This window comes from Pseudopipra pipra, chromosome 11 (genome assembly GCF_036250125.1).
Source record: "Pseudopipra pipra isolate bDixPip1 chromosome 11, bDixPip1.hap1, whole genome shotgun sequence".
Taxonomy (NCBI): Eukaryota; Metazoa; Chordata; class Aves; order Passeriformes; family Pipridae; genus Pseudopipra; species Pseudopipra pipra.
Window position 1 is genome coordinate 7128795 of NC_087559.1, and position 22488 is coordinate 7151282.

The 22488-nt window shown below is 46.9% G+C and overlaps 1 protein-coding gene across 3 annotated transcripts in view; it reads left to right on the plus strand.

Moving 5' to 3' along the window:
* The window catches only part of PRICKLE2 (prickle planar cell polarity protein 2), a 105324-nt gene that overhangs the window by 34901 nt on the left and 47935 nt on the right, over nucleotides 1-22488 (plus strand). The window contains exon 1 of one of the 3 annotated variants that reach the window (XM_064667292.1): nucleotides 5249-5277. The exons of 1 other annotated variant lie outside the window; for it this stretch is intronic. In XM_064667292.1, coding sequence (XP_064523362.1) covers nucleotides 5264-5277 — 14 coding nt within the window. In that variant the 5' untranslated portion in view covers nucleotides 5249-5263. Of the gene's footprint in view, nucleotides 1-5248; nucleotides 5278-12111; nucleotides 12247-22488 lie in introns of those variants that run through there. One more of the 3 variants, XM_064667295.1, reaches the window with a different exon arrangement.

Here is a 22488-nt window from a genome sequence, read left to right on the forward strand (position 1 = left end):
CCTCTCCTCGGATGGTGCATCTGTTCATTTATCTCAGACCCATCTATCACTTCTTAGGTCTCAGCCTGTCTCACCCCAGCTAGTTTTTGGAAGGGGGATGCTGTGAGAAACCTGGACATTTTGACATGGTGGTCTCCCCTGGCATGCCAGGACACCCCCTGCAGTGCCTGCATCCTGCAGCAGTGGATCTGAGGTCCCCATACTAGCACTGGTCCCAGTGAGGCAGCTGGGATAACTTATTCCTGCCACTGGCAACAAAACAGTGGTGTGGTTTGGTTGTGTTCACTTGCTGAGGAGTTAAATCCATCCCTGGACATGGATTTGGGATCCACCCTGGACAGGGGTGTTTTGATTATAATTGTCTTAATGCACTTTTAACCTGGAGGCTATTCTGTGGCTTGCAGGATGGTTTTAAAAATCCTGTGCCACGGGCTTTCCTGTGTGCTGGGTTTTAGTACCATTAACGAGAAGCACAAAACTGTGTGTGTTTTTCTTTCTCTGTTTGCTGATACTTAACCTAACAGTCTAATGTGCTTAAAATATCCCATGTTTTTTCTAAGGCACCAATACAGTTTATTTCTTAAACAGTCAGTTTTCAGCTTTTTAGGCTGATGGTTTTTCTCTAAAAAGAAGATCTTGTGCTAAAAAAAACCAAAACCAGATATGGTTATTACTTTGGAAAGAGGGGATTAGTTGGCAACATACTTATGGTTTTGTAGAAATAAGCCATGAGGCATGAGTCCTTAGCCCAGTGGAAGTGTAGTTGCTGTAGTTGCTGTTTTGTACCCTTTTCATGCTGATTACATAGCACTGTAGATGCCCAGGGATGGTCTAAGCAGAGCCTAAGCCCTGTCTGCTGTGCAGAAGAGGAAATCAAGCCCAGTGCTCTGGATTGGCACTGTGAGGCTGTGGCCTAGACTGTCTCTTGGATACCTCTTGAGAGAAAAGTCAAAGGTCCCCGTCTAATCAAGGCAATCCAGGGGCAATTAAAAGCCTGCAGGTGTCTGTGCTGCAGAGTGGGTGTGGGCAGTGGTGAATAAAGCATTAAGAAGCAAACAGGAGAAAGGCACCGGGACCGAGGTTCAAAACAGAAAACATGTGAAGTGTATGGATAAGGGCATTAGTGCCTCATGATGCCAAACCTGCCTGAATCCCTGTGCGGCCACTCGCTGCCTCCTGGCTGGGGAGAGGGGGGTGAGAGGCCAGTGCTGGGAGGGGAGTGGGTACCCCACATTGCCATCAGTGGGAAATGAGCCTTGTCTGGGATCTCCTCATCTCCTAGCCATCCGTGTTCCCTGAGCATCCTCATCCCCTAGGTGTCTTTTCTAACCAGAAGCTGCCCCAGCAGTGGTCCTCTCTTCTCCAAGCCTTTTTTTGTCCCATTCTTGGTCTGAGATGGGAAGGCAGGAGGCAAAGAGGGGGAAGGCAAAGGCAGGGTTAGGCTTTGTGATGGTGCTGCCATGTCACTGGCCCCATGGGTTGCCCTGCTCTGGCAGGCAGCTCCCTGGAGGGAGCAGAGTTATCAGGAGGGCTGAGACACGCTCACATTTTGCCTTTGCTGCATGACAGCAGGGTATCACTTTAAATAGGTTTTCTTGATGTGTTTTCCACTCTTCACTATCCCCTTGGGATTTTGGCGTGTCTGAGGCAGGCAGAGCAGGTTTCCTAGGAGAGAGACAGTGCAGCACTGTGCCTGCTCACCCGTCTGTGTCCCCAGTGGCGTGTCACTGGCTGTCTCAGCTCCAGGCGCAACACCGTGACATCCCGCCCTGGTGTTATCCGCCTGCGGTGCTGGAAACCTCATGAGGCTGAAAGAGTGTGGGGGAAAAAAAAAGATGCAGCTCTGAAAAGGGCACAGGGGTGTTCCCGTGCCAAACCCACTGGGGCTGAGCAAGGGTTCAACTGGGACCCTGGTACAGATCCCTGCTGTGGGATGAAGATGTATGTATTGTGGGAGTGTTGGGAGGAAACTCTCCAACAAGCAGGGAGGAGAGGAGGAGGAGAAGGAGAAGCCATCCATGGGTCAGGCAGCCCTGGCCACCCCAGAGCTGTTGGAGATTTTCATCCTTCCCCTTGTCCAGAGACACTGGTTTGGGTTTTCTGGTGGTATCACTGAGGTGGGCTCTTCCCAGCTGGCAGGATGCACAGGGGTTAATCTGAGCATCTTTCCACTCTTTCAGCAGAAGGACAGCAAGTCCTAGCAGTGTTTTGTTTTTAATATCGGTTGGCCAGTGCAAGAAAAGCAATGTCAGAAAAAACCTCTTCCAGTGACAATATGATTAATTCCTTCTTAAGGGAAAATAAAAAAAAAAAAGAGTTGGGTATTTTTTTCCCTTTTTTTGCCATTACCTAGAGATGGTCTGACAGTAAAGAAACCATGATTAATTGCACCAAAAGAAATATAATAGACACCTTTTCTTGGCACCATCTGAATTTTGTATGATTTTGCTGTTATCTCGTTGGCTCAATGCAGAAAAATTATCTCCAAGGCTGCCATAAGGGATGTTAACTTCCTTTTCCTTATTACAGATTGATCTTTGATATCTGCTTTTCTCCAGGAGCTCTTTTATTCCCACAAGTGATACAAACCTTCTGCTGTTTTCCATATATTGCACTTAAGTAGTTCAATACCTTTGGAAACCCATATGGGATCATTTAATAAAGAATCGATGATTGCCATGTTTTGAAGGTTATATGATATGAGAAGTCATATAGTGTTTTAAAAGCTGAATATATCTATGCTGTTGATTTCAGATAAACCAATATTTTTCTAATAAGGCAGAGAAATGATACCTTCTTTTTGTTGTTTATATCCTCTAGAGTGTGAATATTTTTCCGTCTGTGGTTTCCAGTTAAATGGATTTTCGGTCTCTCTGAAATTTCTGCTCAAGTCCCAGCAATATTTGCTTAAGAGTAATCAGAGTATTACCCAAATCTCTGTTCAAAGCAACAGTGACCTTAGCAGCAGTAAGCAATAATTGGATTATTTTCAGAGATGTAGGAAGATTCACTGTAATAACAAAAGAAGAAATACCAAATGATAACACCACTTCTCTGCAGCACTGTAAGCCGTGGCACTTTCCATAGGATAGTTTTAATAGCTTAGCATATTATGAATACTGAGTGAGAAAGGCAGAGGCTTGGGGAATAGATGCTGCCTTGCAGTTTGGGGTGATGCATTTGCTTATGGGGGGAGTTCTTTTATCACAGAATGATAAAGGTTGGAATAGACCTCTGGGATCTCAGAGTCCAACCATTAACGCAGCACTGCCAAGTCCAGCACTAAACCATATCCCCAAGTGCCACATCCACGTGCCTTTTTGTTGATTATTGTTATTATTATCAAAGTACTTTTGTTGGGATGTGGTGCTCTGTATGTATAAAACCTGCACCCAGGGCAGCTCTCACCTTGCCTGCATGGTGATTTTCAGTGAGAACAGGCCTCACTCTGATGGTGCAAAGGCAGAGGCCAAAACATCCTGCTTTGATATGGTGTGGGGCAGCTGAGGCTGGGACACTTAAGTGTCCTGGGTCTGTCCTGTACACAGTTTGACCCTGGGTGCAGGAGCAGCATCCCCATGGAGCACCAGGCAAATGCCAGTGAGGTTTCCTCCAGAGAGGTTGAGCTGCTGCGAAGACAAATTGGAAACCGTTTGGAAGAGCAAATCCATACCAGCCCAGTGTTGGATGAGCCTGATTGCCTCTCTTTCTGCTTTTAATTGTAATGAATTATCTGGCTCGGCACGGCAGGGTGCTGAGACTCTTGGCTGAAACTTGTGTAATTCACGTAAGTGTTTACACAAAAGCCAAGTAAATGTTAAGCTTCCTACAGATTCCAATATACATGAAGCCTTGTTTGTATTCAGTTTGGGAGACTGGTGGAAGCAAAGCAGCCCATATGGCTGTGTGTTGGAGCAGGGAACATATGTGTGGATATGAACACACGTGGACGTGTCTTTTGTGGCACTTGGGGACATGGTTTAGTGGTGGACTTGGCAGTGCTAGTTAATGGTTAGGCTCAATAATCTTAGAGGACTTTTCCAACCTAAATGATTCTATGATTCTGGGAATTGTACATGTTAAAATAAAAACTTTGACCTTTAACTTTCCCTGGAGTGGGTTTTGCAGTGACCTATCTGGTTACCTCAAAAAAAACCAGAGTTCTGTATAATTTTGGTTTATTAAGAGAAGCTCAAGGGCACAGGGGAGTTTCTGCTGCTTGACCACTAAAAAAAAGAGACTTGTGCCATCGAGGCTACCGGTGTCCTTTGAAGTCTCCCATGTGCCCACATCATGCTTCTAATTACTGCAAATGAGCCTTCTGCAGCCCAGGCTGCTGTGTAATTCTAACCAAGGCTGCTTGCCAGATGGGATCCCTCCCAGGCAAGACCTTGGCAATGTCTGTCCCCACGATGGTGACAGGGAGCAGGTCACATGAGCAGGATGAGATGTTGGTCCTGACCTGTGATGGCAGCTGGTTGTGGAGCAGAGATCCCTGAGCTTGTCTGTGCCCTGGTGCATTGAGAAGTGACCCTTGGCTATAATGCAGCATTTGGCTGTTCAGAGCACCAGGTCTCTTGGCTTCCCTTTGACCTGAGAGGAGCTGAAATTTGGGATGCTGCACATCAGCCAAGCCCTTCTTGTTGTCCTGATGGGGACAGGTTTGCTTTGAAACAGCAAAACCAAACCAGGCTGTTAGAGATTTTGCATTAAGACAATTCCCTGGGCACAGTGCAGCCAGGAGATCTCTATACCTGGATGTAATTTATTTTTAGAAAGCACGTTTAGGCGCATAATGACCTCATTACCATGCCAGTTGCAGCCCTGCCTGTTTAAGAGTATTTAATTGTTTTCATTCCCTGAGCACAGCCGTTTTAGTGCATAGGGCAGAAGCAGAAGAGGGAGGGAAGTTGTGTGACTGGAAACAATAAGGATGCTGAGGCAGAGATTGAAGCGCTTGTCTGGAAGCATCCCTGTAAGAATCCCTCCCCAAAGCATCCCAATACTCAAGGAAACTGCAGTGTTTTGGAGCCCTTTCTTCTCCCACTGCCTTCTGAGGAGTCACAATTTTTTCCTCTCTTAGGTTTTTCTGTTGAAAAAAAAAGAAATGTTCGAAAGGCAACCCAAGCTCCCCTTCATCATATGTCTGGAAGCTGGGGAGTGAGGAGAAGGATTGAGAATGTGTACACTGCCCCTTCCCAGCCACTCCCCAGGGATTTCTCTCATGCCTGCTTGCCTCCTCACTGCTCCTGTGCAAGAAAGAATGTATAAAAACAGGTAAAAGAGAGAGGAAAGGAGGAGGGGAAAAAGAAGACTTATGTTTCTCTGGCAGTGGTTTCCTAAGGAGCTGTGATTATTCAGCAGCAGTGGAAAAAAATACAGAAGATGTAAATAATCTTCAGGATTATGCTAAAGCCAAGCTTCAGTCATTTTCTTGGAAAAAAAAATGCATGAGGCCTATTCATTTAATAATGATCAACCAGAATTTCTTTAGAGCTTCTTATATTTTCATGAAAGGGATCAGTTGTCTTGAAGAGAAATGGTAATTCTGGTATCTACAAATACCCTTTGCTTGGGAAGTGTGGGGTTCAGGTTGGTGTGCTTCTGTGATTGGGCTTTTTCGTACTGTTTGCTTTTTATGATACTCATGTACATTCACGTCCATGGTTACACACTAAAAATCATCAAAAGCAAAGAGTTGGTTTATCATGAAACGGCAAACCACGGCTGTACTTTGTGGTGTAGGCTGTATCAAGATAAAAACATGACATGATTTTTAGCTTTCCCTGTGTTTATGTTCAGTGCCAGAGGTACTTCAGTGATTTTGCAAAGAGTGTATACATTGCGGTCAGGTTTTCCAAAAAAAAAAATCACAGTATCTTTCAAAATCTATACAAATCTTGCTTACCCTGCTGGGCTTAATTTTAGACTATTGAGTTTATTGTTCAAGGAGGAAAAAATGGGTTTGTTGTGTGCTGTATTTAATCAAGTGCAGCAAAAAACTTTCACAGGCATCGTTCATCTTCACAAGCCAATTTTTGTTTCCATTTTAGTTGTAGAAAAATCTTGCCCCAGTAAAATGAACTAATTTATTGTGCAGATCTGATGGCACCAAGATTACAGCTGCTGGCAGGTATCGGCTGGTTTATAGGGACACTCCCCATATGGATTTTTGTTTTTATGGGATTTCAGTGTTGAGAACTGTGTGTTTAATCACCGTAGAATTGCCAGGAGCCAAGGATTTAGGGATGCTTGGAAATAAGGGAAAGTGCATGGTGTTCCCATTGCAGCTTCCAAAATGTGAGATGTGCTGCAGAAGCCTGAGGCTGCTGGATTTCCAGCAACTGTTAGGGTTTAGGATGCTCATACGTTCTGAGACAGCTTTTATCCTTCACATCCATCCTCCCTCCTGGGAAGCTCATCCCCATGGTTAACCTGGGTGTGATCAAGCAGTTACTGCCATCAGGAGTGGAGGAGGGCTGTGGTCCCTCTCTGATCGGCTCCTGTTCCATTCCTCAAACTCTGGGTGTTTCCATGGAGCACAATGCCCGAGGTGAAGAAGGGAAATGTCCACCATAGCTTGTGGCAAGGAACCACTTGGTCCAGCAACGAAGTGTGGGGTACAGCCGGGGTTAGACTTCCCAGCAGACAAGGCTGCAGCTTCAGTGTCTGCTCTGGGGAAGCCTGTTGACTGCAACTACTGAACGTTTTCATATTTAATGAAGACTTGAAGAAACATCATGATTCACCAGTCTGGGCTCTGGTGGCCTGTGAGTAGTTCAGCATGTGCTTTGGACATGGCAGGGGTCACACGTGCAAGCAGCCAGCGAGGTGCCTGGCTGGCAGTAGCCTGAGCAACAGGCATCCTCACTTGTGTAAATTTTGGGCAGACAGGCATGAAAATGCATGTCCTGGGAGTGGTGTTAGTAAAAATATTTGGCTTTGTACCAGACAGCCCTTTGCGTGGGGGAGATGCTCTGATTTATTGGTGCAGCAGCTCATCGAGGTGGGACAGTGGAGCTCACATTGCTCGAGAACAAATCCCAGTCATCACCACCCAGAGACCTCTCTGGGGTTTGTTTCCAGCAACTTTTAATTCAAAAAACAGTTTCTGTCACTCCAGGTTCAGTGACAGGCAAAGAACTGGTTGAGGGAGAAAGATGTGATGTGTCCTAAGCTGCAGGAGGGGAGTGATGGTATTTTTCATAATTTGAAGCATTAAAACTATAATCTTCCAGTTCTGTTTCGGAGCATCTGGGCTCTCTCATACCTCTGTGGGCTCCTACAGCAATATATTCTTCTCCAGGTTCACATATGCTAGGGGTGGTGGCCTGTAAGCTATTCTGGCAATACAAAAGAAAAAAAATAAAAAATAAAAGGCTGGGAAGGGGGCAGGGAGGCGATGTGATGCCAAGTGGAACAGCTCTGTCTTACCCGCCTCGAAGAGAAATCATCGAACGCTGAAGGAGACAGGCTCCATCGCGCAGATTAATGTGCAGTGTTTGAAAGCAGCCAAAAACATTTTATACACACAAGGCGAGGCTGGAAGGAGCTGGGTGGCTCATCTCTGCAGAAGCCATTCCTTTCCCTAAGAGGGCATTAAAAAAAAAAAAAAAAGAAAAAAAGGAGAGCACAAAGGTCTCCAGGAGCACTCAGCCACTCAGGCAGTTTAATTGGCTGAATGTAGAGCTTTACAGTTGGGATTAATATGGATATTTCTTAATAATGTGTCACCTTGTCAGGAGTTTCGGGGTCAGGACTGCAAGGCTGCACAGTGCTTGCAATGAAAGTTCTTGCCTTTCCTTCTGGTTTTTATTATTACAATAGCTCCCAATAGTGCATATTGAAAGGAAGATGTTGTTAAGTTGGTTTCTTCATTTCTTCCTGTGCAACCAGTGAAAAAAGTGGAAGGGTGAAGGGAGGAATGGTCTGTAGAGGTTGGCAGTGGTGGCTACATCGTGGGTTGGCTCACGGGTCCAGGCTGGCATTGACGTGCACACCAGGACATGCAGCATATCAGCGTAAACATGGAGAGCTCAAACCTAAGCAAATCCCACCAGAAAGCAAATAAAAGAAGTGATTTAGCAGTGCTGGAGGTCGTTTAAAAGGACCTAAGACCATTAGCATTTTTACAAGCATTTTTCGACTGGTCTTACTGCCTTTTATCTCTGTGGGTCTCCTCTGAGTGACCACCAGCACGGGGATGCCTGCAGGGAGGACGCTGCTCCCCTGTGCCCCACTCCCAGCCACCTGGGGGATGTCTGCTGCCATTGTTGAGGGTTATTTTGCTGCTTCTGTTTCTCTGCTTTTTTCCTTCTTTTTCTCACCTTCTCTCCCCTCCCCTCCTGGTAGTTTCAGAGGGGGTTCTGGGAAGCCCACCTCCTTGATCAGCACACGTAATTGCCACCAGCCCTAATGGGATACACTCAGAAGAAGGTTTCTCTAATTTCCCTGTGCTCCTGCCTGCCCTTGCCCCTCTCCAGGAGTGATTGCCTCTACAGCTTTATAATCAACATCTCTCCCAGTGCAGAGAGGTTCCTGTGCCTGGAGCCACCACAGAGAGATGAGGCTGAAGCTTTCCCCACTCTCTGTAAAGCCATTAGCGGCACAACAGCGAGCAGCAAGTGCACAGCTGATAAAAGTCTCAGTGAGGCGCTTGCTCCTATAATGATTGTCTTTCATGCATAGATAATTTTGATAGAGTTGGACTTCCGAAGCCCACTGTCATCGGGGTGGAGCGAGCTGACCTGTTAATCGTAAGAGGAATTAATGGGAATTACAGCTGGTGGAGGCTCCCTCTCTGAAGAGCTGGTTCGGGGCATAGCACTGGAGGGGAATTTAAAAACCAAGCAGTGTGTGTTGTCCTTGGAGCAGCTGCAGATAAAGTGGCAGCGAGTCAGTTCCCAGGGGAGAAGGGAGGTGTGGAGGAGATAAACTCCAGGAGCACAAACACCAGATTAACAGCCTAATTCTGAGCATGAGCACACATGCATTTTCATTGCATCCACTTGGTAATTAATGCAGACTTTTAATTTAACCAAGAGGGAGACCAGAGCCACCAGGAGTTGCAGCCTTTCTGGTGTTTTGTCTGTACCCAAAGAAGACCCAGGTGAGATGTCCTGCATTACCCCTCTTGATGGTGCTCCTGTGGTGTAAGTTGTTTTAGCACTTATGACTTGAAGTGAGCTGAAATTCAAAGGATCCCTGCTGATGCTTTACCCTACCTGAGGTCCTGGCTACCTCCAGATATTATCAAACAGCTACTAGATACTCTACCAAGCATTTCCTTTGAGTTTTTTTTTTAGAGTAAGTTTCCTTTAAAATGCCATATATCCGTGTAGCCTGCAGAGACTAAAAGAATAGCTTATCTCATCCATACAGAAGACCCATAAAGTCTTAAAATATGCTTTATACTGGTGCTTTTCAAAGGAAGGGCTGATTGCCTGGTCTTAAATATCCAAAATGTGGTCCCTGCGTGCCTGAGCATATGTACACAAGAGCTGTCTGATGAATAGTCAGAGACGCTGCCCAGACAGACTGTCCTTAAGAATTTATGAAGAATAGCACAGCAAATTGCATTGAAATGCTGTTGTCACTGTGCATTCCAAATGCACATATCCACGGTGTGGAGGAAAGGACAGCAGTTAGTCCTGTTAATAATGAGCATGTTGCTCATGATGATAGAATGGTTTCTTCTGTAGCAGTAAAAGGAAGGTAAATAGCATTTGGTCGGTTCCATGTGTGCATTTCAGGAGTTTTTAAAAGTCTTTTTACCAGTTTGGGGACTAATTGATAGGGAGGAGGGGCAGGTTTTCTGCAGAACTAGCAACAGGCTTGTACTTTGGAAAACATGAAGTTGTCTTCTTCGAGGGCACCTGGAGAGAGAAGCCCTGAACAAAGGTGATGTCCTTCCCCAGCACAGGCACTGGTGGGACCTTGGGCACCATTGGGCTGTGGCAGCCAAGGAGGAGTTTTTCTGTCCACGTTGGCTCTCTCCAGCAGCAGTGGGATTCTCCATTTCCCCACTGAGCAGCAATGGTCCTGCCAGTGCATGGGGAACAGCATGACCAGAGAGGGGGGACTGGTCTGCAAAGAAAGGGCTGTTTCATGAGCAGATGAGCAGGAGCTGAGTGTCCTGAGTAGCAGCAGCAGTGCTGTGGATGGTGCTCTCCTATGGCAGAAGCCAGCAACGTGAGTTGGGACCCGAAACCCACAGTCTGAGCACGTTGGAAAGGAAACAGGGACACAACCTTTACCTGAAGTTCTATCACATGATTGCAAATGAGAGTGTGAAAACCCCTATGCAGAATACATGTTCAGGAATGGGGGAGCACCTCTCTTAAATAATTAATTTTGTGACCTTCAGGATGTCATTTAAGGATTTAAGACCAGGAAAGAAAGTACATTGCACTGCTCTCTTCTGTTGCTATCCCTGGCTCAGCTGAGGCTGAGGTTGGCACTGGGTGGCACGTGGGTGGCTCTAGCTCTTTGTTGTGGGGAAGCTCAGAAGGTCTCTGTTTTCTGTCCCATGTCCAGTGATGAGGTGCTACTGCTCACCTACTGAACTACCCAGGTTAAATAGCGAAGCAAGGAAAGCTCAGACATGCAGAGGAGGGTGGGGAGAATGTATTTTGGATATTCTGTCAGTCAGCTTGACACTAATTGGTTGCAGTAAGTAATCGTTCTCCATGTAAATTAGACTCCAATTTCCTCTGTAGTCTGTCTGTTTGCTGTGTGGGCTTCGGTCTCTAATTAGGCTCTCACGTGGCAAACCTGGTTTGTAAGCTGCTTTTGTTCCTGGAGAGCCAGGCTCAGCCCTCCCTGAGGCTGCCTGCGCTCTTCGAGCCCCGCTCCCAAGTGGGATGGTTCTTAGATCAACACTGCCAAGGTCTAAATTCTTCTTCTAATGTATGTTTTGATTATTTCTATATTTAAAGCTTGCAGCAGTGGAGGGGGCTAGAATGTAAAGGGGGTTCTTGAGCTTACAATGGGAATACTCCTCAAAAGCGCTTCCTCTGTGTCCCTTGAAGCCCTGCTCACTCCTCCATGAATAGACCTCATTGAATTGCTAGCCTGTGCGAGGGCTGGGGCAGTTTGCCCACATCTGGATCCTGCTGCCTGTCCACCGGGACACCTGGAGCGCAGACCACTGGCTCCCCCCTCACTAGGGGTAGCTGTGTGTGTGCATTCAGAGCTCACCCAGACGCCAGCCCACGCCCTGGAGCTGCTCCAGGGTTGCACATCTGTAACCGAGTGCAGGAATGTGCTGTTGCACGAGAGGCTTTTATCCCTGACTGTCTGTTGTTTGCGGATGAAGGCAGGATTCCAGGTTGCTGCCTGCAGCAGGCAGCTGCCCGTGGTGTAGCCCTTTGCTTTCTGACCCACTGCCAGCAGACCCAGTGTAGCCCGAGTGTCAAGAGTGAGCATCGTGGCCACGCATCTAGATTTGTGTGTACAGAGGAAGACGTGTCCTACAGTCCATGTCTGCACCAGGCTGAAAAAAGAAAGCAAACCATATGTTTTGGCCGGCCAGGCTGTTTGCCAGCAGCGCTTTACGATTCAGTAGTTACCTTTGGGAAATTCAGTATAACTTTAGGAACCATGTGCTGACTGTTTCTGCAAACCTCCTCCATACGTGTTACAGTCCTGCCCCAGATGTGACAGCGGTACCAGCAGGCGTTCTGACACATACTGGTTTTATTGGCATCCTGATGTTTACCTTACTGACTTTTGATCCGGTGATATAGGCAGAGAGTTGCCTGCTTTCTTCAGCGCTCTCACACAGCTGTGGTATTCTCCAAGTAGGTAGATAAGAAACTTTTTTTGGGGAGAAAGAGCGAAGCAAATTGTGAGAGGTTTGTGGTTTTTTTTGTTATTGCTTCTCTTCATGTGATTTATATACTGGCAAGGTAACTTTGCTTTCATACCACTAGTCAAAATTGGAAGGGATGTTGGCTCTGCAAAGAGCTACATTTGGGTAAAGGGACAGGATTGGATCAGGGCTTAAGATTTTCACCAATAAGCTAAAACTGCGGTGGGCGTCGCTCCGCCAGCCGGGGCAGCCGGCGGGGACCTGCCCTCCCCAGATGACCGCAGCCGCTGCCGGGGCGCAAGGCAGGCACTGCACTGCCTGCCCGGGCACTGCCATCCCCGGAGGATGCCCCACGCTGCGTCCTGCCCGTCCTTCCCTCTGCCCTCGCCCGTTACAGGGGGGTTTTCCAGCGTGTGAATGCCTGTTTAGCCGGGGTAAGTAATCGCGCCCGATTTATAGCATCTGAAAGTATAAGCCGCTTTAATGCTGTACAAATGTTTGCATTAGGAAATGATTTTCTTTTTCAGCCCTGATTGCTGCCTGCCTTTGCAAGCGCTGGTTCTCGGTGCAGGCAGAGCCCAGGGGCAGGCAGGGGCTGCCGGGGGCCAGGCACACCCCCGCCATTCCCCCAGTAGCTGGCATGTGCTGTATCTTCTGCTAATATCTGGACACAGGAGAACTTTTCCTTGATGCAAACATGACTTCTGTCACCAGCCCCTGAGCTGCTCCTGCTTTTTCACTCTATTGAAAAACCCCTGAAGAGTAAAACCCTGCGGGAGGCTGGAGCTTATCTTCAGCTCCGGGTTTCCAAACGTGCTGTGTGTCTTCTCAGCTGTTGCAAGGATTTGTGTGGAATGACAAAATGCGAATTTTGTACCTTTGGCAGCTGTGTTAAATGCAGGATAAAGGGGTATTTTTAACTTTGAGATGTTGGATTTCTTATGCCTTTGTTAGCATGAATTCAGGAGAAAAAGTCCAATTTTCTTTCAGGCAAAACAAAGGCTTCTTTTGAAGGAAACAAAGTCTTTTAAGTACTTAATCAACTTGCTGAATTCAACTGCTTTAGGATAATTTAGGAATTAAACAGAAGGAGGCTGTGTTAGTAACAAACCATGGTTGTGGTTGGAAACAAGGGTTTATTCCTGCTGGAGAGGCAGAGGAGCTCACAGTCTGTGGATGTCTGCTCTGGGCAGAGCTCCTGGGGCTGTTCGCTGTGCAGGGGGGTTTAACAGCATCCTCTGTTTGCCTTTGTTTAGGCAGTGCAAATTATTTGTGTGCTTTAGGATTCCTTCCCTCTTCCAGCAGATGTTTTATCTGTGCAACTGGTGAAGTAATTAGAGAGAGAGACGTGGCAGTGGTGTGCAAACACGCCTTGGGGGGGGTAGAGAGATTCCAGAGTCCATCCCCTGGGGGCAGCTGGCTGAGGAGCACAGTCGGCACAAGATACCTAAACCAAAATTAATATGGCCCAAAATATTTGACTTTATTTCTGCAATGGGGTTGTTCTCCCCACTGCCAAAAACAGGGAGGGGCTGCATCCCAGGGCAGAAAACCGTGCTGCTGCTTACAATGAATTTCTCTGAACATGCAGATCATTCACTTGGGATTTTTGCAGTGGCGGCTGGGGATGATTAAATGTTCAGTCTGTGGGAAATTACCAGGAGATTTGAGTGTTTTCCTCAGTGGCTTTGGCACCAGCAATGGGGTGACATGGGAAGCTCCCCCTGCATGGATCAGGCTGTCTGTAGGTTTTGAAGGCTCCAGTTGCACGAGAATGTTTTTGCTCTGCTACCATTTAAATAATGGCAGCAACATGCTGCTTCCTCTAATGATCTTGATTAAGTTATTGGTTATTTCCTTAATTAGCTACTTCATCTACTTATACCTTAAATGAGTCTGTTTGTTCATCCAGAGGAGGGGGGAAAAAAGTTCCTGTTTTTTCTCTTTTAAAAGGTTTTTTTTTCCTCTCCAGAAGGCAGCTGTCATCTTAAGTCAGTAAGGGAGCTCAGGTGAGCTGGCTTCCCCAGTGCTGCTGCGTCAGGGTTCTGGTGGTGGCTGGCAGTGGAAATATGCTGGCATCTGTGGCTCTGACTCCCAGAGATGGGTGTTGATGCTTCCCGTGGGCTGGCTCTCCTGGCAGCAGTGAATTTGAAATGAGAGAATATAGATGTTTGTTTTTTCCTAGCATCAGTGTTATGCAAACAAAGTAAGTTGCAGTGGTCTTCTGAAAGCTCTCTTCACATGTATCAACTGACCTGGGACTGGGGTGGTATCTCAGGGGCAGTTCTGAACAGGATAATGCTTCCTTCAATCCCCAGAGGCCTTTAAATTTCCCATGCATTAGCACGTGGCACTGTGTTGACCACCCAGTGTCTCTCCACAACACTTCAAAAGCAGCCTCTCCAGCTGGCACCAGTTCTTCACCAGTATTCCCCACGCACCATCATTTGCTGCCTTTTTTCCTGATTCTCAAAGAGGCTCAAATGTTTCTCTTTGGAGAATCCTTGTGATACACGTGGCAGCAGCCCCGTGCCTCATACCAACCTATTTGTTCCTTCTTTTGTAGTGTTTATTACTCTTAATGATATTCCCCTTACTCTTAATGATATTCCCCTCCTCAGCCTTGACTTCACACCCTCCCCAGCACAGAACTCGCTGAAACACGTATTGCGTAATGAGCCTGCTTCCATATATAAATCGGGGAGACAGAAGCTGGGACTCTCCCAGCTAAAATGGAACTAAATGCTTGCCCTCCAGTTACATTGTAGCACCCGTGCCAAAAAATTATGTATTTGGGAGGAATTACCAAAAGTTCTGACGTACGCAAGCTTTAGTCCATTGAGTCGCTTACATTTTTAGCACTTTGGCATGAATTTGGGCTGTACGGCTTCGCTCTCTCAGAGGAAATGTTTCCCATGGCCCAGAGCATCGCCCTGCAACGCAGAACCACAGGCAGTAGCACAAACGTGTCTCCAGCACCAGTGCTCGCTCCAGCCGGGACGTGCTTGGATGGCAGCACTCGAAATCCCACGTGTCACATTTGGCAGCATGCACAAACCCCAAACCCGGTGCTGCCAGCCCTGGCTGACTCTCAGTGCTCAGCGTTATTCTTGTGCTCTGGGGTATCCCAGGGGGATTGCAGCTCTCAGTTTGGTTTGCAAAATAGCTGAGGGTTGGTGGGAAGGACTCAAATACATCAATTCTAGTGGCCCAGAAAACAATGTCCTAGTATTTCCATATCACGAGGCCTGAATGATTGTCATGACATTGCAAATGCAGCTGTGGTGGATCTTGTGGTCAGCTGTGCTTTGCACACCAGGGGTGAGCGTCACCAATGTAGCAATGCCTCTGGGTGATTTGTGTTCCCTTCCACGTCTGTCCTGTATTGCTTGTGTAACCTCAGACAAATCATGGACATCCTCCAAGTTGCAGATGGAGGGAAGCAGCAGAGTTCCTGTTGCAGCTGTTCAGGAGTTGGTGCCAGAGCAGAGCCAGCCCCAGGGTGGTACTCAAGAATGCCCATATCTGGACAGTACCTGCAGTGAACCCCTGTTGTGGCCAGGACCTCCAAATGCAATGAAAAAAGACAATAAAAACAGACAAATAACTGCACTCAAGAAGAAAGAATATTGTTGGCTTGACCCCTCTGCTTTTCTTTCTCTGCTGATCCTGGGAGGAGGTAGCTGAGAGGAAATATTTGCTCTGACAGGGTTTGACCTTTCTTTACATTCCTTGGAAATCTGTGTTTGGATTTTGCCCTGTCGGTGTTGGTTTATGCAGTAATGTTTCCAGCAGCTCGATCGCATGGGTGCAGTTCCAACTCTTGGTATTTTGTGCAAAGATAAAAAAGAAAAAAAGATGGGCCTGAGTAATGAGGTGGCTATTTAATCACAGCAGAACTTGCAGGAAAATGTGCATTAAATATTTATGGGATGGTATTCATTAACATTTTCCCTCTGTTGGCACTGGACAGTGCAAGAAAGTTGTCGAGAGAATTGGAGTCTGTGTTACACAGCCACAGACCTGGAAAGGGCTGCAGCAGGGGAAAGGCATGAACGCTGGCTTTGTTACCCGATGAGTCCCTTGTAGCTGGCATTGCATTTGGAGTTGCAGCAGTAAGCAGGATTTCAGTACTTTCACTTACAGTTCTCAGAATGCTCACAGTAAATATTTTAGGTGTGATTTTTCCAGCTGCCACGTCTGATGTGAGTGCAAGTGGCTGACACCGAACCCCTGGTTCACAGGCAGGCAATTAGAGAGATAAGCCTAAGTGACTTCATGTGTCTCCTTTTTAGATTGCTCTGGTCTGAGTTGCTGTAAAGGACTGGGATTAGCAGAGATTGAGTTCTCAGGGCTCTGGAAACCGGCTGGGACTGGGGGCCTCCTCCAGCATGAGCTGTAGGTACCAAGTTACAGAGTGAGTTATTCAAGGGCGTGAAATGATGCCAGGAAGATTAGAACTGATTATAAAATGGTATTAATGCTTTCTTCATTAACAGCATAGAAAGTATCAAATTACTCTGGTGATGACAAATGTAAGAAACACTTTCAATTTATAAGTGAAGGTATTTAAATGGTTGAAATGTGTTTATTTGCTGACCATTGCATTCTCAGATAAAGGATTGTGGTAAGGTGTGTTAGACTTCCCACAGCATTAATGGGAGGTCTGAAGCAGTAGCAGTCTGACGGATTGAACATTCCTGTGAGATGACACAGGCTCATGCATCATATTTTAGGATACCTCGTTCTAGACCAGTACCGTAAGCCCAAGACTGGTCTCGGGCTCGTACCAAAAGCAGCTTGGTTGCACAGGTCTGCCATATATGGGCTTTGGGGCTGAAGGCCTGAGATGCTGGCCCTGTCCAGCCACAGCAAGTGACATGCCCAGCTCAGGCTGTGCCCTTGGGCATTTCCCTTGGGGGAGCCTAAGTTCTTCTTGGTATTACTGTCACCAGGAGACTGCTTAGTCCTATTTCTTGACAAGTGTATAAAAGGGACATGTACAGAGAGAGAGCTACCTCCTTTACCTGAGTGCCTGTTGGATAAAATAAATGCTAATCTTGACTAATTAGCTAATAGACTCGCTGCGGATGTCTCTGCAATCCATTTATGTACTTGAAACCCCCATTAATTTCCACTGGCACCACACAGCAGAGCAGCAAGTGAAAGGTTTGACTGTGCCGTGCTCTTTGCTCTCTGATATGTTTCCCCCATCCTTTGCATGAGAAAGGAGGCGGCTGATCCCCATGGCAGTCACGACATCGGTGTGGTTTGTGCCAGGCGTGCAGCACAGAGGGCTTCTCACTGCGCCTCAGCCTCTGGTCTGTCTTGTTTTTCACTTTGCATGAAGCGATGCCTTGTAGCACTCCAGTAGATTGCTTTGGTTAACTTGCTGCTGACTTTTCGGCTGCCTAACTGGTCGTTCAGGAAACATTCAGCCGCCTGTTTGCAGTTACTCCTGAGCTCTCCACCCAGCCTGGGCTTCTTTCTTTCATGAGGAGTTAAGTTTCCTCGATATAAACATTTACTGCTCTCCAAGCTTGTCCTTATTTGTTGTCTTCATACTCGCATTTTCTTAAGCACTGCAGGAAACAGTCACTTGCTTGAAGAGCTTGGAGCTCACACCTCCAAACATCTTCACAGCAGACACTTTCTGAGTGTCTAACACCCACTAAAAATCACTGGGAACTGAATCCTTAACTACTGCCAAAATATGCAGATACCCTGAGGATCTGACTTCTTCCCTTGACCATCTCTGTTAAACTGAGGGATAGCAGGAAGGAAGCGAGAAGAGCATTCCCTCCTGGAGCGTGAGCACCAGAAATGATTCAGAATTAGTCTGGATCTAAGCCACAGCATATTTTTGCAGTTTAGGTCCTGTAGCCTGTCACATCAGCAGCTTTGCAACCCCTGTGCTGGCTGGGGATGTTGATCCAGCCTGTAAAACTGGTGTCTAGGGGTGAGGGTGGTGGAGGAACACAGTTATAGCTGCATACAATTTTTCTGTGCTATATGCTCACTGCCGACTTTGTTGTTGTGTTTCAAGGGAAGGTAGCTTAGAGATGCTTCAGAGAACAACATTGGACACATACTCATCCGAGGAGGATGGTTGAATATGCCCCCCATAAATGATTTTTGTCATGTTTTGCCATTTTCTGTAGAACGGCTCATCTCTGAGGCTTCAGAAAGTTGAGTATGGCAGGTTTGCCTCAGCATAGAGGAGACAAGGTTTTGTTCAAAGTCACATGCAAAATCATAGTTGACATCAAATCTAAACCCAATTTCATGTCCGTTCTGTAAGCACATGGTGCTGCTTGCTCAGGTGGAGGTGGAGGCTGGGAAAGCAGATAAGTGCTCTGCTCTGTGTCTTATGTGGAATGAAAACTACCAAAGTCAAAACTTTTGTCACGGCAGAGATGTTCAGAGTACAGCAAGTGTCAAATCCTTGGCCATGGTTTGTGCTGGTGTGTGCAGCAGGCGCTCAGGGAGGGGAAGGCAGCTGTTGAGCTGCGATTGCTGCTTATTACACTAATTACAATAGTCTCGCCGGTACCGTGAGCTTCCCTTCTCCTTCCCCCATCTGTCGGGTTGGCAATCCATGGTTGCTCATCTTTTTGAGATACGTCGGAAGTGCTTAGTACCACAAGGAGCCCGGACGGCGCTCCCGCTCTGCCTTCCCTCAGGGGAATGATCACAGCTTGTACAGAGAAGGAATTGTGGGGGTTGAGCTGCTTGCCCTGAATTAAGGCCATGGAAAGGGGAGATGTTGCCCTGACTCTGCAACTCCACATTTCTAAAGCTCTCGGCCGGGTGAACCACCCTAATCTGGAGCATCCCAACTTGTTTGGGATGGAGGGAAGAGGACAATTCCCAGCACTTATGTTGTTGCCTTTTTTCCTCTGTATTTTGTTTTTTGCTCTGTACCAGTGTAACCAGTCTAACTACTGGTCAAAGCAATCCCCTGCAGTCTGGGCATGTCACTGGAAGGTTCCCAGCTTTAACCCATCCACTGCTTTCCTCACCTCTCTGCTGCAGGAGCCTGGCTGACCTGCCTTTGGTGTGCCCACTGTCAGCGGCCAAGCTGACCCCCAACCTGCTGTTCTTTTGTTGTAAGGAGACACTATGAGTTAAATGCTCAGCAGAAAGAAAGCATGGCTCCTTTGGATGCCCACCTGTTTTTTATTTCCCTGGGGAGGGGTTACACCCAGGGCGCTTGCTTTGGAGAACAGCCCACTCCAAAGCAGCCTGCAAAATTCTTCCTGAGCCACGAAACAATGAGACTCACTAAGTCTCTAGCAGCAATAATTGCTTCTAAAAAAGGCTGATGTATTTAGTCTGCTTATGTTTAGCAAACATATTTGCTTCGCCCTTTGAAGATAATGCTGCATGCAGCACAGCATGGCAGGGAAAAAAAGAGGAAGAAGTGGACTGTGTTTTTAGCACATTTACTGAGCAGTGGCTGGTGGGAGCCATAGTATTCAGTAATGCCTGTTAATTGCCAACAGTTGGGTTTGTCCACCCCCTGTGGTGCTTGAGCTGTGGGCAGAATGCCCTTGTGGAGTTGTACAAGCTGGCAGTGCCATGGCTGAGGCTCTGGCTGGTGGAAGGGAGCAGTAACCTAGCACAGTGATTCTAGTCTGTCTGCAAGTGTGGGGCCTGGCTGGGAACATCTGCAAGTCATGCCTTGGTGTGGCTATGATGGAAGCAAGCATCCTTACAGGATGGCTTTGACCCTTGCCTAGGACTGTTATCAGGCGTGTGGGTCTGAGTCTGGCACAGTGAGGAGGGATGCTCCTGTGATACTGCCTGCATTGGACCCATCCCAGGGAGTAGGGACAGTCTGGGACTGTGCAGAGGAGGGAACCCGTGCTGGAGTCAGGGGCCACGCTTCTGGCCAGCCCTCTCCTGATACGATCTTAATCCCTCCCTGCAGGTCCTGATCCCCCCTGTTCCTAGAACCGACTGTATAGTTGCATCTCCCCGTAGATGACGACAAGATAAAAGCCTGGCCGTGTTTTACAACGAGAGAAGCAGGTTTAGAGGATGACAGGTTACAGGAGAAAGGGATGCAGGTTTCCAGCTGCACGTTCCCGCCGGCGTGGCCGCCTTTGATGAGGGCTGTGATTGATGCTGTGTTTGGAGCAGGCAGCCATCAGCCAGCGACGCGCTGACCTTTCCCTGACGGGCTGAGCGGCTCTAATGATCTTGATGGAGCTGGCGATTTGTATATTGGGTTTGATGTACAAGGCTTGACACGGCATGGAGGAATGGGACTGGAGTATGACTGACAGCCCATTCCCATTAAGGATGGTGAGGCACAGGCTGTTCTCTAGTGATTCCTTTCAGTGAGAATGCTTTTGATGAATTAGATTATAACAGAGAAGTTTTGATGTTAAATATTTTCCTTTTAATAGCTTCTAAGCAGTTAAAAACAGATGAGAATGAAGTAACTTGCAGGCCAGAAGGCTTATCACTAAAAAGGCTGTCTAAATTATACACTTAATATTTAGTGAATTATTTTAACCTAACTTTAATGTTCAGTCCTTAGGCAGATAAAACAATGCAGTAGTTTGCATCTAGGATTCTTTTTTTTCTGTATAAAAAGCTGTATAAAATTTCAAACCCTGGACTTCTTGCAGGCAACATTAAAACCTTTTAATTTCCATGAGTTGAGCTGTGTATAAATCACACCCTGGTTGGCACATCTCGTGGGTGCTTGTGGCAAGAGTAATGAATTTCATGGTTTGTTATGAGCTACTAAAACCAACACAAACACAGAAAGCCCGTTGTAATCTCAGCATATCATTCAAGGAAGCAATTTATTCCTAAGTATGAACAAATGTCAAGCCACGAAAACAAGTTGTTCTTACTAATTAAAACAAAGGGAAGAATAGCAAACATCTCTTGTCATGTGTGTGTAGTGCCAGCCTGTCTGGGGGACACTGGAGCTCCATCCAGCTTCAACCAGTGGCACAGCCAGGCTGGGAACCTCGCCATCGCTTAGGACGGGATGACCCTCTCTGTGCATTCCAGGGTGAGCACTGGGCCATGGTCCTAAGAGAGCTGGCACTGGGAGACCACCTAAGCTTAAATTGAGATGTCACTTTTCATAATTTTACTGGGTTTTTTATGTTTTGGGGCTTTTTTTAAGGTTAGCCTGATTGTAGAAGTCTTGTAGTGGGTAGAGTTTGGGGTGGACCAAAACAGCACATGCCAGTCCATCTAATGTCATCCAGGTCTACTTCTTGATACAAAAACCTATTTGGGCATCTTTCTTCCCACTTAGCAGTTGCGAGGTGAAGAGCCGGCTGCATTCCTGACCATGTCTGACCCCCCCGTGTCTGCAGATACACTGGGAAATTTAAGACTTGAAAAAGGCTTGATGACATCGTGAAAGCCCCTTTTTGTCTGTGACCCAAAGTGCGGGGTTTCCTCCCTGACACGTTACAAGGGAATTGGCTGGGTCCAAAAATGTGCTGGATTTACCACCTCCCTGTGCATTTAACACAGTTTGGGTGAAAGCAGCAAACAGGTCTTTTTCCTTAGCTGGCAAAGGGCAGGCAGCTGTGTCTCCTGGGTGGGAGCAGAAACAAGGCCACCTCAAACCTTTGGTGGTTTCAGGGGAGTTTGGCTGGAGGTTTGTGCAGCTCCAGGGCCTGCTTGCGGCACCCAACTGGGTGCAGGGTCTCATGTGGTGTTGGCCAGGGCAAGGGAAGCAGGAAAAATCCTGCCTGCAGCCAGGAAAGAGATTTGCACAGTGTGGTTTAAGGAGGTAAAAACCAGACTTGTGTTATTCATCCAGAACACTGTGCTGGCTCAAGACTCACCTCTGAGCATGGAGATGGTCGAGGCCCCTGGTCTTGGGGGATGCACATCTTTGATGGTGGGACCAGGCAGCGCATGGCTAGTGCAGAAGGGAGCTCAGTGACTGAAGACAAGAAATCCTTAGGACATAACCACTGACCCGAAACACCCTGTTAGACAGGTTTGAAGCCAAAAAATAAAATAAAAATCATCTGATGTGACAGCAACCCTGACAGTGTCAGGCAGCAAGAAGGGCGGCAGCAAGGGAGTCCTGAGCTGCTGCCAAGGCACATGTCAATGCAGACTTGCAGGGTTAGTTGGTTATCCTGGAAATACATCTTCTATTTTGTGTAAATGGAAAATTAATTCGTTGCTGATCAAAGGTTTAGATCTTTGGAAAGCATACCACCAGATAAGCTGAAGATTTATGCGTTTCTTTTGTAACATATTTTCAGTGAGCACGTTATTGTTTGTGGAAAGGCCCCAAGAAAAATATGTGATTACAAAAATAACTGTGTTGAGTTTATTTAGCTTAAATTATGATAGTGCTTTAATGAGGCTTTTGTAGACATCATTAAAGGACACTATTAAAAAGTCTTCAGATGAGAAGCCTATCAGGCTAGCAAAGGGAAGAAAACCACAGGAACAGCCGGGTTGTTTTTCACATTCGGTTACAAATGTGATTTCAACATATAAAAGTAAAAAACGTAGTAGTGTTGAGTTAAAGCTGGAGGCTATGAAAGCCTTACCGTGTTAAGCTCTATAAAGCTTCTTGCATTAAGGTGATTAAAAAAAATGAGAGAGAAAGAGATACAGCGATTGATGAAATGCCATCGTTGGTGTGCTCCGTGTGTCACGCCAGGGCATGTAGC